Here is a 16516-nt window from a genome sequence, read left to right as displayed (position 1 = left end):
TTGCCAACTGTCCCTTAATAATGCCAGTAGACCTTAACTCTAACAACATCACTTTATCTTTAATTCAACAACAATGAAACTTTGAATTTATATACATAATGTAAACAAATATTCCTTCAGAATGGGTCTCCAGACATGCACCATTTTTCAACTTCATAAATGAACTGGTCCTGGTAGGAATAGTCTCTCACTGGTCCAGTGTTGGCCCCACTGAAAAGACTGGGCCCAAAAAGAGCCAATTTCTCCTCCAACAAACTGAAGCCAGCTGCTTCTTACATGCAGAGAAAGGCTCCAACTTTCCATTGCGTGAAGCTACAAAAGAAGAATGTGCTTTTTCTTCTCTCAACATGTGCTGCAGTTACTAACTGTGGCCAATTCCCAAAACTCCGTAAACTGGGATTTTGATGTAGAGCATGAGAACCAGTCACACTGTAGGAACAGCTCAGCAGCTGTACTGTACATATTGTGACATAGTTCAATGGAGGGACACTTAACAGCAAGCACTAATACAGATCCAGTAAAAGGCTGCATCTATCTCCATCAGGTTTTTATGATGTCAGTGAAAGCCTCACATCTCCGCTCCTGTGGTGCGAACAATAACATTTTGTGAGCAGCCTGCAGATAGTCCTGTAATGGCTTGACTGAAGACAAAATAGACAGCACTGCCTTGAAACAAAAATAGTTCCTTAAAAATAGACCCATCAATGCCACCATTAGCTCTAGGCTTACCCTTTGTGAGCCAAACCTATTGTATCATGATGCTTAATGGTCAATACAAGAACAGCGTCGTTGGAGAATGTAGTCAAACATGGCTTCTAGTCAATATTTCCCAAAGAGGTCTAAAACTGAAAGGGAAAGATCAATGCAGAGTGAAGGAAATCCTTGGATTATAGACACCAAAGCTCTATTTGTGATACATATATTTTATTTCATAAAAACAAATGCGCAGCACACTGTCATACATGTTACAGAAAACATGTCATCAAGAAGTGTTACATAAAAATAGCATTTCACATTATGGTATTTTATATCATATATACTATATAATGCTAAACCTTTACTTACTGCTATTCTATTAGACTACATAATTCATGGCAGCATCTGATAGGCAATGCAGGGTCAATCAATCGTCCTTAAGATAGAAGATACTCATTCTCTTGGAAATAGGGTGGACCATGCTATATAAGAGAGTCAGAATTAATTAATTTTAGCCACAGGAGCACAAAGGAAATATACATCTTGAGAACACAACGCTGGCTTACAGTTTCAGCAGCATTGTACACACACACACACACACACACACACACGTTTTTCAAAGTAATCACATCCCATGTCATAGTTATAGGTGTTTAAAGTATTTATGTCTGTACATGACAGCGAGAGCTTAGTGAAGCCTCGATGAGTCAGAGTGACATGTTGGGGCGGGATTGACCAAATTATTCCCTAACTGATGTCAGTGGACTGTAGCACTTGAAGGAGACGAGTATAGAAAGCCGAGCAAACTCATGGTCCTCATTAAAGCACGTTGCCATAGTTACATACTGACATGGTGTAAAGTCTTAGGTAAGTCTGATCCACGTGGCCACTCCACCTTTTCTGTCCCTTTACTAGTAGCCCACTCTTAAAAAGTCCTAGGCATATTAAGGCAGTGAGCATGTCCCCGAGCGTCTAAGCAGTGGCCCGTGCTGCCTGCTGCGCCTGCCTCCTCTGGTTGTAGGCATTGTATACATCTAGGAACATGTCCTTGCATGATATGCGCGCCTTCAGTTTGGAGCAGATAAGGAAAGAGCCGGCCATCTTGCGGTGGAGGGAGTACGACTCCTCGGGTGGAGGGGTAAGGCGGTGGCGTAGCATGACAGGGATAAGGCTCTGGATGCGCTGGGTGGTGCTCTGGGTGCCAAAGTCAAAAGGCTCCACGGACGCAAAGGCTTCGCCGAGGATCATCACCGCCTCCACGTGGGTATCCTCGTAGGCCTGGTAGGGAGCACGGAGAGGCGTTACCATGGCTAGCGGTGTGCATAATAATCAACTGAAGTAATGTTTCAACGCAGAAGCTAACAGCTGTAAAGTAGAACAGTAAACCATAACACTAACAGACTTTAAGCTGCATTTTTTAGTTTGTACACTCTGGAGCAGCCTGAGGAAATGTTTACTAGAGATGTTAGAACCTAGTGTGCATTTTATATTATTACGCTATACTGTATACGACTCTATGGTATAAGCACATATTTTCAGATCTCCAAATTTCAATACTAAAAACAAAACAAAAACAAACTATACAGCGCTCACTCAAAAGATATAATTCGGGACATGTACAAAGTAAATACAAGGCTGAAAACAGGGAAACGGCATGAAGCACAGGGTGTAAGACTGAGGTAGGATGAGATAGGGCTGGGCAATATATTGATTTTATATCGATATTGTGATAAGTGACAAGATATTGTCTTCAATTTTGGATATTGTAATATCGTAATATGACATAAGTGTTGTCTTTTCCTGGTTTTACGAGCTGCATTACAGTAAACTGATGTCATTTTCTGAACCTACCAGACTGTTCCATCGGTTCTATTATTTGCTTTTACCCACTTAGTCATTATATCCACATGTCATTGTGTAAATATTTTGGGAAAGCAGCAATTGTTAACCTTACAATATCGATATTGAAGTATTTGGTCTAAAAAAAATATCGTGATATTAGATTTTCTCCACATCGCCCAGCCCTAGGATGAGACACAAATAAAGGAGAAGACGGAGGAGGATAAACCATATTATAAATAAATGAGCACAGCAGCAGAGACCAAAATACCTTACCTTGGCCTCGAAGCCTGTCAGGAATTTCAGCGCCTTTGATTTGGAAAGAACAGTAGCTCGATCACCCACGGACGCTGCGTGCACCACCTGACACACACACACACACACACACACACACACACACACACACACACACACACACACACACACACACACACACACACACACACACACACACACACACACACACACACACACACACACACACACACACACACACACACACACACACACACACACACACACACACACACACACACACACACACACACACACACACACACACACACACACACACACACACACACACACACAAATTTACAAAGAATGCAATGGGATATTTACGCAATTTTATGCAATGAAATTGCGGGAACTTGCAAAACTTGAGGGAACTTTCAAAAACTGCGGTTTGATGAAAAAGAAAAGAAAAAGTGATTCCCCCAACACACTGCTTTTTTTAAACTTACTTTCCAAAAATAGTTTACAGATATTCATTGCAATAAGTAAACAAATAAGATACAAAAAAATATACAAATAATATAATATTAAAGTAAAAATAAAAGTAATAGTCTAAACAGAGGGAAATAAAAGATACAAAAGAAAGACTTTCAAAAATCGTTAATATAGACAGCAGGAGCACTTAAAGAAATCTGAGTAGACATCAGATATTAAGATAGGTTTCTTATTGGATACCAACTTAAGACACTCAAAAGTATCAACCTCCAACACCCTGCTTTTCGATGACATCAAAAATATTAGAAATTCTTTGATGACGTTGATCGGGTAATTACGTCACTTCATAACGTTCCCATGGCAACAGGGGAAAATGGCTGCTCTTGTGTGAAGTAAACGCAACATTTTTTTAACTTTCTGCTAAGATATATGTGACTTTTTTGCAACGAAAATGCGGGGATTATGAAATCATGCAAGCACCGCATATTTTGCGCGGAAATTGTGCGGCATATTTGAAAAATGCGGCCCCCGCATGAATATGCGGACTTTGGCTGATTATGCATCGAATTATGCGATCGCATAATCGAGTTTTTCTGGAGGGACTGCAAAGACTCCAGTGCTTAATTATTCACAGAAATCTTGTTGCATAAATCATGTTGTGTGGTTCGCTGGTGGGTGTCCTATCATTTTAGATTCATCATACCTGTATGTAGTCATCTGTGAATGCTTCTGGGTAGCCTCTGCACGCCCCAAAGTCCAACAGAACAACCTACAGACAAGATAACAAGAGTGTTATGCATCTGCTGCACATGATGATTTTTTTGTTGTTGGTACAATTAAATATTTGGTCAACATGACATCCCTTTCTGTGTTAGACAATTCATTTACAACTTCAATACCAGACTCCCGTCACCTTGTTGGTGTCTGAGTTGTAGAAGAAGTTGGCCCAGTTTGGATCCGTCTGCATGAACCTGAACTCAAACACCTCCCTGAGACACAACTGGAGGATTCTGAAACTGATCTGGAGATGGGAGGAGAGGAGAGGGTTGCGTTTACTGCCATGCAGTTATTATCAGTATCATTTTAATACTAAAGCTCTGGTATAGTGCACTGCCACACACTCGCCATGTCTAAAGATGCTGCATTACTGTAGGTCATGCTCCAAGTACATAAATCTCAACTGTTAAATGCATATTTTTACAGTGTCTAATTTGCATTGCTGCTGTCCTTTTCACACTGTTTGAGATCCTGCTGTATAATTTGCCAGCTAGTAACTTGTTTCTACGAGAGTTAATGAGAAAATCATCAGCTCAGTTGTGCACTTGTCACATGATGAGGCATGTACGTTACAAATAAAAAGTGGTCGACGCTATACTTTCTCTTACCAACAAGGGGTGGAATACAGATATACAATGCATTCAATATCAACAAAAGCCTAGGGTGGAGGAACAGAGGTATCAAATCTTCTCCTTCTACTTGTTATAGGGTTTCAGCTCTAGCTCCCCACAATTAGAGGTCCAGACTGGGATGCCCAGAGAATTATAAAAACAATTACATAAATTCCAGACTCTCCCTGTCTCCAGTGCACCATGGAATCCATGTACCCGTTGAGTCAACCCCTACCTGGTTCCTAGTCTCCTGGTCCAGGTCTACGCAGCGGTCCAGTGGGACTCCATGTACAAGCTCCATGGCCAGCACCCTGCTGCCTGACAGCTCATCGATCACCTCAGGGACTTGGAAAAACTCATTTCCCTCCATCATGGACCTGGAGTCCACACACAAATGTGTACAGTATACATAATAAAATTATATATATATATATATATATATATATATATATATATATATATATATATATATATATATATATATATATATATATATATATATATATATATATATACACACACACACACACACACACACACACACACACACACACACACACACACACACACACACACACACACACACACACACACACACACACACACACACACACACACACACACACACACACACACACACACACACACACACACACACACACACACACACAGAACTGGTTTCAGATACTATGGACCTTTTAAATGGTATGAAATGCAAACTTCCCTCAAACTAAAGTCTTGCATTCCCCTTGGATACTTTAAAACTTTACTATCTGATGATTTTTATGATTCTTGTAACTTTTTTTTAATTCTTTGTTATTGTGTAGTTGTGTTGTTTCTGTTTTGCTGTTTGTTTCTTGTTCTCGGGTCTCTCTTAGAAAAGAGATCTTAATCTCAATGTGATGGTAACAGCTCACAAGTAGGCTTCAGGGTAGGAGGCTTTATGGTTCAATATGCCACAAAAACCTACCTGAACTTCTTGGCACACTCTGCTTCCCTCTTATAGTCACACTCCCATGCCAGCTCCCTCTGAAGAACCTCTAAGCTGTCATCTGCAAACAGACCTGTGAAAAAATTAAAAGTGCAAAACTCAGCAGGGAAAACAAAAGAAAACATACAGACGCGGTCATCTTTAAACACATTAATACGAATGAGCAAAGTGTGGAAACAATGGTCATGGCGTATTTGGGACTGTGATGGTGTACATTACATTGTATACCTAATAAAACTAGTTATGATAATGTAATGTTCTTGACTGAAGCGTGTAGGATTCAGCATAACAAGGAAACAAGAAACATCTCTGTTAATGATGCAGACATCCTTATATTGGCACTCAGTAACAACTGTGCCACCTAGTTTTGACCTGCAACTATAGCACCACCCCCTGGTCTGAACTGTAATAGTGAAAATGCTAGAATGAAAGAAAATAAACTGATCAATTGGAGAACAATCTCCAGTCACCTCCCAATATAATGACAGGGGACGGTCAAAGAATAACAGCACAAACTTGAAATCTCCAGCTGTTTCAAGATACAAAATAGCCTAATTTGCATTTCTTATCCTCAATATGGTGTCATCGCCAAACACTATAACAAATATTATAAAAATGTAGTTTTTACCTCCTGGCAGCACAACGCTCATTTTTAGGACTGACATCAGGTTGTTTATGTCACTCTGGATGCTCTCTGCAACTCCAGGGTACTGAGAGGAATATGGCGATAACAGACAAAATCAATGCAGACAGACATTGAGAGAGGTTACAAGGGAGACAGAAATGGAGTGTGTATGAGTACCTGGATCTTTATGGCGATCTCTCTTCCGTCTTTTAACACCCCATGATGCACCTGGCCGATGGAAGCTGCAGCAAACGGTTTGTCTTCAAAGGACGATAGCTTCTCTCGCCAGCCTGGCCCCAGTTCCTCCACGAGAACTTTCTACACAATCAGACCCACGCAAAAAAAAAAAAGCTAAAAAAGCTGCAACTGTGAACTGCCAAACTGATTGAAACAGACTTGGTCACACCATCTTTTGTATAATCTCATGTCAGAAACACACACAGCAGCACTTTCCTATGAGGTTTTGACACTATTTACTGCTAGTCCACAAATGGACTACGTGTCAGGGACAGGAAAGACTACTACTTACATTCATTTGCCAGGCAGGCATGAAGTCTGCGCTCTGCCGGACCCTCTCAAAGATCCTCTGCAGTTGGGGGCTGATGAAGGAGTTGTCTGAAGAAAGAATTGTGAAATTGTCAGAAAAAAACAACAACAAAAAAACACATTTCACTGCCTAGAAATCCTCTGTGACTGTGAGGACATCAACACCATTTTGCAGCAAAGCGGTTGCTACAGTGTGTACCTTGAATGCTGAGCATCTGTCCGATCTTGAGTGCAGCCCCACGGACCTTGCACAGTGTGTCCACTATTCTCTCAGCATTGGCGTCTGACAGGAGAGGAGAGTCTAACAAGGAATTCCTGTCTACGAAAACGAACACACACACACGAACACACACACGAACACACATACACACACGAACACACACACACACGAACACACACACACACGAACACACACACGAACACACACACACGAACACAGAACAGTAGTAATTTGTCTTAGCAAGTATCTTCACAGTGCTGCATGTAAATAATATCAAGCTTTATTGCAGACACAGGTCCATATAACACATCATACAGTATACATAGTATAAAAAGGAAATGCAAAAATACATAAAAACTGCATATTAGCCTATAGAATATACAGGCTATTGCACCAATGCCGTCTTAACCTAGAAGTGTATCTATAACAGCTTTTCAGAGAGCTGACTAAAGCTTCGATTATGTGGTTCTCTTACTTGTCCAGGCGACACAGAAAACTAAACATCAGTTGTCTTAAGAGTGCCTCACAGGTTGGCACCCTAGTGGACACAAACAAATGACTTGCACTATGCCACCTAGGGACACGAATAATTAAGCCACAGCCGTTACTAGCCAATTGCACAAAGCAGCATGTAAAAATGGGGGCAGTGGTACTTCTTAAACACTGTTCATTTAACACATATTAAAGCCTGTCTTTGAGCTCTTGTTAACAGCTTTGATTTAATGCCTGTCCAGTGCCTGGCCGGTGCTGACACATTTTAAACTTCTCCAGGGCCGACCAGCTGTCCATGTGTCTGCTGGCTCTGCCAAGTGTGCACTGGACCAAAAGCTTTTTCACAGGATGGGAGGAGAAAAGCAAAGGAGAGGAGAATATCTTTACCTTCATTTTGTTTGCCTCCCAATGACTGTTTTGCCATTTCTGCAATGGCACCAATCCCAAGTCCTACTGCCAGTCCTGCAGCAGGGAGACAGAGACACACAGGATTTTGAATTCAGGTCCACTTAACAGATGCTTGTGGGAAGCACTGATTTAACACAGCTGCTGCTGATAGTTAAAGGATGAAATCATATTCCATGTCTAAAATCTTTTTCAAAACATTTAGATTTTAAAAGTTTTGACACTTGAGAAATACATTTAAAAACTCCTCATTGCTGTTGTGAAAAACATTCCCTTTTCTTTGTAAACACGGAAGACACTTGGGAGTTGTGAATAAAAATTGTATATGTATATATTTTTTATTTTTTTGGTGCTAAATATGATATGTAAAGTATATCAAGTACATTGTTCTTACCTCCAAAATTAACCAGCCTGCTGATTCTTGTGGCGGGCACCTTCCTCTCTTTGGCCCGGTCACTCAGCTGGGGGAAGACATACCAGATAATAACTAAAAATTTATTTGAAATCGTTTTGAAAGCGGTTTTTAATTGTTGTTGATTAACTCTTGACTTGTGCAGACACAGAAACAAAGGGCAAAACTCTTCAGACAGTAACCTTGAATTACATCACAAAGGACAACATACCTTTTATGAAACACACTACATAACATGAGTCTACTACTCAAAATATTTTCCTAGCACCTGTCTGTAGTTCATCTCCTGCAGGTACCACTAAGAATATATAAATACTATACATTTACTCAGCTTGTGTGTGTACATAATCTGCAATCAAAAGTGAAATCAAGTCAGATCGAGTCCTTTCAACCAACCTTCTGTCTGACAGGTTTGATCAGGGCCTTCTTGGCCTCCCTGGCTTTCTTGATGTCCTCTGGTGTGAGTCTGGCCACCACCGTGTCATGGATAGACCTGGTCTGGTTGTAGTACCGGGAGAGGCCAGGGGTCGTGTGGAGGAAACGAGCACTCTGTCCCGGCCAGCCCGGTGCTGCAGGAGCTACCCCTGGGGAAGGAGGAACTCCTATGTAAGAAAGAGTAGAGGCTTTGATTGAATACATGACGTGAACATGAGAGAACAATAATGTGACTATTTTACAAATTTATCATGTTATAAAAAAATATGACAAAATGTACATACATACATACATACATACATACATACGCTCTCAAGTTATGACAGAATTTTACAGTTTTCAAGCACTTGAATATTCAAAGCCAAAATACTGTCAAAAAAGTTAACACTCCAGTGTCAAAAGGCTCACACACACCACCAGATGACCTTCTAACCAATCAGCAAATGGCTGTGTGTCGCTGGGCGAGATTACTTGGACAGGTGTCTGTCATGTCCGCTGATCAGTTTAAAAACAGAATAAAAATTTTTTAAAAAAGGACACATCCCGATCGCGCCGCCCTGCTACTCCAAGACTGTGTGCGTCCAAGAATACAACCACACACAATCCTTTCAGTAAAATACCACAACTCAATCCCTGTCTCTGACTCCTCCTTCAAAACGATCGAGTCCTCACTAAGACCAAAAAAGCGGATCACATCACCCCAGTTTTGAAGTCTTTGCTCTGGCTTACTGTCCCTCAAATAATTGATTTCAAAATACTTTTGCTAAAAAAAAAAAAAAATTTCACTAAAAAGGTTTAGGGCCAAAATACATTTCTGATCTGCTGCTACATTATGAACCACCCAGCCCTCTCAGGTGGTCTGGGACAGGCCTGCTTTCTGTCCCCAGAGTCAGGACTAAAGAGGGGGAAGCAGCGTTCAGTTTTTATGCTCCACATACAGGCGAAACTCAAAAAATTTGAATATCGTGCAAAAGTTAATTTATTTCAGTAATTCAACTGAAAAGGTGAAACTAATATATTATATAGACTCTTTATAGAAAAGCGAGATATTTCAAGCCTTTAATTTGTTATAATTTCGATCATTATGGCTTACAGCTTATAAAAATCACAAATTCAAAAGCTCAGAAAATTTGAATATTGTGAAAAGGTTCAATATTGTAGGCTCAAAGTGTCACACTCTAATCAGCTAATGGTCAGTAAAAGGCCTCTCAAAAGTTTGAGGGAGCTTCAGAAGGAGTGGACTGAGGCTGGAGTTACTGGATCAAGAGCCACCACACACAGACGGATCCTGGACATGGGCTTCAAATGTCTTATTCCTCTTGTCAAGCCGCTCCTGAACAAACAACGTCAGAAGCGTCTTACCTGGGCTAAAGAAAAAAAGAACTGGTCTGTTGCTCAGTGGTCCAAAGTCACTCTTTTCTGATGAGATCGAATTTTGCATCTTATTTGGAAACCAAGGTCCCAGCGTCTGGAGGAAGAACGGAGAGGCACACAATCCAAGATGCTTGAAGTCCAGTGTGAAGTTTCCACAGTCTGTGTTGATTTGGGGAGCCATGTCATCTGCTGGTGTTGGTCCACTCTGCTTTATTAAATCTAACAGAACATTTTAGTGCACTTCATGCTTCCTTCAGCAGACAAGCTTTATGGAGATGCTGACTTCATTTTCCAGCAGGACTTGGAACCTGGACAGGAATTTCCCCAGTGTGGGATTAATAAAGTCTATCTTATCTTGTATGCCCACACTGCCAAAAGTACCAAAACCTGGTTCAATGACCATGGGATTACTGTGCTTAATTGGTCAGCAAACTCGCCTGACCTGAACCTTGCCAAGAGAAATATGAGAAATATGAGACATAGGAGACCGAACAATGCAGAAGAGCTGAAGGCCGCTACTGAAGCATCCTGGTCTTCCATAACACCTCAGCAGTGCCACAGGCTGATAGCATCCATTCCATGCTGCATTGAGGCAGTAATTCATGCAAAAGTGGCCCAAACCAAGTACTGAGTACATATTATGCATGATTATAATTTTCAGAGGGCCGACATTTCTGTATTTAAAAAAGGTGCTCTAAGCGATGTTGGGTGATGTCACTTCTTGTTGACGTTCGAAATATTGTCAAACAAAACGGAGGCTAGCTCGCCCCTCCCTCCTCCTCAGAGATGGCAAAAGTACTCACTTCCCGTACTTAAGTAGAAGTACAGATACTTGTGTTAAAAAATACTCTGGTAAAAGTAGAAGTACTGATTTAACTTCTTAAGTAAAAGTAACAAAGTACAGGCTTTGAAATGTACTTAAAGTATAAAAGTAAAAGTAGCCTTGCGAATGACAACCACTTTTTATGCAAAGCTACCTGGACCACACACGTTACTAGAGTGTAAGATGAGAAACTTCAGTGGACATAAAAACCAGGCTCTTTATATGCCATTGTCTACATTTTAAATGGATGTCTGCCAAACATCACATATATGATTATTGTGACAGAGACTGGGACTCCAACTTAATAAGATTCTGACTGAGTAGCAAGATATGAATTCAATTGTGATTCTGTGAGAATTCACAGATCCAGTTTCTCTTTTTTAATCGTCCCCTTAACATTTAAAGGAATCTACATGCATGTGTGTGTGCTCAAATATAGAAAGAAAATAAAGGATACAATATGAATTACTAAACATAGATTAATTAAGAAGTTCCCCATACTTTTAGAGTTACACAGCACATTGGCCAGGAGTCATACTTGATGCCTCCTAGCCTATCTCAAACATCTCTCTCAGATAAGGCCAGATGGGATGATTGGGAATGTCTTGCTGCTTGTCTGCCTAATCTCTGGGATCTCTGTTTTCTTCATTTTCAATCATGTCGCCGTCCATACTACTAGTGCTAACGTTACCACCATCAAGCTGCAATTATTTGCCGCAAATGAATGCGGCCGAATCTGTCGAGTCGTCTTGTAGTGGTGCGTTACATGAAACGTAGCCTACAGTATATTCCCATCCAATTAGATTGAATTCGGTATTGATCACGTGAAAAATAATAACGGTAACTCCAGCGAAATTATTTGAAACTTGTTAGTGAGGACTAGATTAGGACCGTATTTAAGTTTCAAACTTCGCCCCCCCTCCCCCCCCCAGGTGTGTCTGTAAAACACGGACAGAGACAACTTCTCTCTTTTGATGCTTTACAAGCAACGTGAAACCTAGCTAACAGGTGAAGAACACAAACAACTAAATCACTAGTAACCTACTTTAACTGTGCAGGAACTATAGACCAATACAACAACAGGCTTAAATGAACTGACAACATAAGTTATACGACTTACAGTTCTCAAGGACGCACACACACCATCTAACTGATTATCCTCCGGACAGCAGTCTCTCTTTCTTTTTTCTCACTTTTTTCTGTGTGGCGCACGCGCCCGCTCGCGGTGTGAGGCGCGTGTCCGCGCTATTCTCCGACATTACGACCTCTTGTACAAAACTAAAGTAACGAGCCAATTTTTAAAATGTAAGGAGTAGAAAGTACCGATATTCGTGTTAAAATGTAAGGAGTAAAAGTAAAAAGTCGCCACAAAAAAAAAAATAGTAAAGTAAAGTAGAAATATCCGAAAAATCTACTTAAGTACATTAACGAAGTATTTGTACTTCGTTACTTCCCATCTCTGCTCCTCCTCATCCCGTCCCCTCCCTTCCGCGCACTAGCCCCCCCACCCCCAAATCCTTCTTGTCGGTTATTGGCTGGAACACTGTTATGTTTCGTGGCGCAGGTTGGCACAGTTTGTTTTTGTTGCCGTTTGTGGAGCCTGGGCTGTCTTCAGAGACCGCGTTTTTTACAGTGTGTTCAGTGAACAGGCAGCTAGCGGATAGTGAGGAAATGTTTGCTGTATGTGACAAAAAATGTTGTAGCCTAAAAAACATGAGACATCACTTAAAGCACCTTTTAAAATCCTTTTTTTTTTTTTTTTTTTTCTTCATTGATTTCATGTAATGTTCTAATTTTCTGAGATTTTGAATTTGGGGTTTTCATAAGTTGTAAGCCATAATCATCAAAATTATAACAAGGCTTGAAATATCTCGCTTTGCATGTAATGAGTCTATATAATATTAGTTTCACCTTTAAGTTGAATTACTGAAATAAATGAACTGTTCCACGATATTCAAATTTTTGAGTTTCACCTGTATCTGGAACAAACTCCCAGAAAACTGCAGGTCTGCCGCAACTCTGTTCTTTTAAATCAAGGCTGAAGACCTTGCTTTTGATGCTGCTTTTCTTTAAATAACTGTTAATTTCTTATACTGCACTGTACATTTTATTCTGGTATTTTATCGGTTTTTAATTGTTTTTAACTGCTCTTGAATGTTTTATGTAAAGCACTTTGAATTGCCCTGTTGCTGAAATGTGCTATACAAATAAAGCTGCCTTGCCTTCATCGGTCAGCCCGACCCATGGCGGTTACCGGCTCACCTTGTCAGTCACAATACCCGATCCCTCACCTTTTTCACAAAGTGGAAATAATAAGGATGCATTCAAATTCTATACATGCTATCAGATTTATATTATTCACTTCATTTTCTAAGGCCTGAAGATGCTCTGATGATGTAAACATGTTTTCCAAAAAATGCATATTTTATACTTGATGAATATAAATTGTGATGAATATAAATTGTGCTGTTATGGATGCATGTATTGATGTAAATGTTGACAATAATTTCAACATTGCAAAAGGACTAATGCAGTTAAAATATTATTATACAACAAAAAAACTGATGCCACATACTTGGTGTATGTCACCTCCTGTGCAACAAGCTGGTACTGACAGTACCTGATGGCATCTCTGCTTCAGCTCCAACTTCTGTCTGGCTTTGCTCCGGACCATCAGGGGGGAAGTCGGACCCCATTGCCCATTTGGCTGCTTCTTCAGGGTCCATAGTCTCCCAACCCTCTATGTCCGGGAACACATCTTCCTTTATTGACTGTTGTTACAGACAAAGCAGAGATGGACAAGTAATTTAGCCAAATATTGACTATTTGTATATATAACTTGGGCTGCAATTTTATTATTATTCTTTTAATTATTTAATTAATAATTTCATGTGCAGATATTATAAAATGCCAATCACAAATTCCCTGAGCCCAAAGTGATGGATTCAGGAATCCTTACCGCATTGTTGCTGCCCATAAAAGTGCCCAACAGTCCTTCCACTGCATCCTGAGCAACTTTGACTGCTGCTCCCACTGAGGAGTTGCAGGTCATTAATCTGAGCTGTTCTCCCTGGGTGGTGACCAGGGCAGACCCTACTTTACCTGCCCCACGCAGCACCTGCAGGACTTCTGATAGCATCACTTCACACAGAGAAGTAGAGAGATAGGAGGGAATCAAGTTAGGCTTACTTACATGGTGTGTGATGATGTAAAGATGATAGAGCTGGGCAATATATCAATATTATATAGATATCGTGATATGAGACTAGATATCGTCTTAGATTTTGGATATCGTAATATAACATAAGTGTTGTCTTTTCCTGGTTTTAAAGGCTGCATTACAGTAAAGTGATGTCATTTCTGAATTTACTAGACTGTTGTAACTGTTCTATTATTTGCCTTTACCCACTACCACTAGGTATATCCACATTACTGATGATTATCAAAAATCTCACTAGGGCTGTGCTCGATTGAAGAAATTCTTAGTCGACTAACACTCATTCAATTGTATCGACTAATCGATTAGTTGATTTAATTGACAGATCTGTAAATCTGAGTTTCTCCGCAAAGAGTCATGCAAAAGCACCACTTTAATTCTTGTGTTTACCAGAGATGTGCTCGTACGTTTCTTGGAAATAAGTCATCCAGCATGAAAAAAGCATAAAACATGACTAATCGACTAAAGAAATCTAAGTTGACTAAGACCAAAAACGACCGATTAATCGACTAAGAGGGAGCAGCCCTAAATCTAATTGTGTAAATATTTTGTGAAAGCAACAATAGTCAACACTACAATATCGTTGCGGTATTGATATCGAGGTATTTGGTCAAAAATATCGTGATATTTGATTTTCTCCATATCGCCCAGCCCAGAGCCATGTCTTTCTCTATCACTCTGGCCCAGCCCTAAAAGATGATGACAAAGAAAAAAAGTACCAGACACAATCTTGCTCAATTTTGTTTAAAACGTGACAGATCAATAGTTTAACCTTGGATGTGAATGTCTACACGTTTTTGTCAAGACACGCTATAATGTGTCATTAACACGTGTCCCAGCAGTAACGGTGCACCAGTGACCTGCAGACTTGTAAATACAAATGTACACATTTACAGAATTAAAGACAGCAATTGCATATCCTACTCTTAGCTACGTTAACTAGCTCATTAGCTGGCTCCTGTATAGTCACTGTCACATTGTTTAACGTCAGTAACGTTAGCTGCTGACTGAAGCTTGAAATCACAACAAGCTAGTTAAATCAAATACTTATATACAAGGTTTATTCTTCCACATTAAAAGCGTTATTGAATGAAACATGCTGCTGTTAACAAATTAAGTCACTCACTTCTCCTGCAGCTGCGTTATCCAGGTTTTCCTCGGTGAATGACTTCTCCTGCCACTGTCCACAGAGCTGTTTTGCAACGATTTAACACCCGGAAGTTCAAATTCAAGTGACTTGACCGGGGACCAACCACAGTCCGACTTTTAATAAGAAGGCGGAACCATATGTAAAGGGGTGTAATTCCTTTAACCAATAGCAGTGCATCTTACTAGATGGTGGACGTCTAAATCAGCACTGTTCGGCTAGTTATGGTCAACATAAGGCGGGCTTTAAATGGAACAACGTCCATTGACAATTAAGGGGGTGTCAACATTTTGGAGGATGCCTACTATGCACGTGCTATCACCGTTATTGTGGAGTCCAGACTCGGAGGAGTTGGATTCTCTGTCTGGAGGCTGTGACGCAGAAGAGGATGCTGTTGATTAGCATCCTGAACAACGTACGTCTCTCACCCACCCCCTCCATGACGTTCTTGTTGCGAAGAGGTGAGGTCCTCTGGACTCACTGTAACTGACTCACAATTAAATTTTCTCTAACTCTGGCAAAATGCAATATCGTTTGTAGGTTATTTATAATAACCTCAATTTTGAAAATCCCCCCCAAAAAAGTAGAGATTGTGAGTTGTGCAGTGAATGTCAGTAAGGTCTACACAAGATAAATTGTTTACAGAGGGATGGACACTTGCATGTAGCCTAGTGTCTGGCCCTCTGCTGGACTGAGAAGCATGCTGCTCTAAGCTTTTGCTTTTGTCCGACCTATCTGAAAAGCAAACGTGCACAACATACTGACCGCTACATATGACACATAGGCCTGCTGTATTTCTCCACCGTAACGATATTGTAATGTGTAGGCTTATATGCAATGTAAAGATCGTTCACTTGTGTTTCATTTCTAACACACAGGCACTACAGGTATAGGTAATGGAAGATATAGATGAAACATTAATTATCCATGTTGAAACTTTCTCATGGCAGCTAGACCGTGTAGAACATTTTTTATAGAATTCAAACAAGAGTATACAATTGTCACAACATTGCTAATATAAAAAAAAGATTAGATGCCAAATAACAACTTATAGTAAGTATAGTAACTATAGTATACTTATAGTAAGAGAGAAATTAGCGTACATGATGGAATTATGACATGTTTCATCTGGCCAAAAAGACCTAAATACATATATCAAATAGATGGAGAATGGTAC

At 40.2% G+C, this 16516-nt stretch overlaps 1 protein-coding gene across 4 annotated transcripts; it reads right to left on the bottom strand.

The window, feature by feature from the left end:
• Nucleotides 1–905: 905 nt before the first annotated feature.
• Nucleotides 906–15443, bottom strand: coq8b (coenzyme Q8B). Of its 4 annotated transcripts, none has more exons than XM_039779245.1 (16): nt 15319–15443; nt 13935–14116; nt 13596–13746; nt 8740–8927; nt 8326–8392; nt 7914–7988; nt 7014–7133; nt 6798–6883; nt 6446–6586; nt 6272–6353; nt 5623–5716; nt 4888–5029; nt 4178–4285; nt 3968–4033; nt 2812–2898; nt 906–1974 (listed from the first exon to the last, which is right to left on the bottom strand). In XM_039779245.1, coding segments are annotated over exons 1-16 (1896 nt in total). In that variant the 5' UTR covers nt 15320–15443; the 3' UTR covers nt 906–1668. The 4 variants fall into 4 exon arrangements, with proteins under 4 accessions (XP_039635179.1, XP_039635187.1, XP_039635195.1 ...); XM_039779238.1 differs by having other exon boundaries at nt 908–1974; nt 8740–8945; XM_039779253.1 differs by lacking the exons at nt 13596–13746; nt 13935–14116; nt 15319–15443 and adding an exon at nt 10141–10868 and having other exon boundaries at nt 8740–8945.
• Between the last annotated feature and the right edge of the window lie 1073 nt (nt 15444–16516).

The sequence above is a fragment of the Perca fluviatilis genome, chromosome 2, assembly GCF_010015445.1.
Source record: "Perca fluviatilis chromosome 2, GENO_Pfluv_1.0, whole genome shotgun sequence".
Taxonomy (NCBI): Eukaryota; Metazoa; Chordata; class Actinopteri; order Perciformes; family Percidae; genus Perca; species Perca fluviatilis.
This window is presented reverse-complemented; position numbering and strand designations above follow the sequence as displayed.

Excerpts from the sequence above, each read along its gene's own strand:
- coq8b (XM_039779238.1), bottom strand. Across the intron at positions 6,587-6,797 it reads TGCCTGCCTGGCAAATGAAT|AAAGTTCTCGTGGAGGAACT; the intron begins GTAAGTAGTAGT and ends CTGATTGTGTAG. Across the intron at positions 4,034-4,177 it reads ACAACTCAGACACCAACAAG|GTTGTTCTGTTGGACTTTGG; the intron begins GTGACGGGAGTC and ends TCTTGTCTGTAG.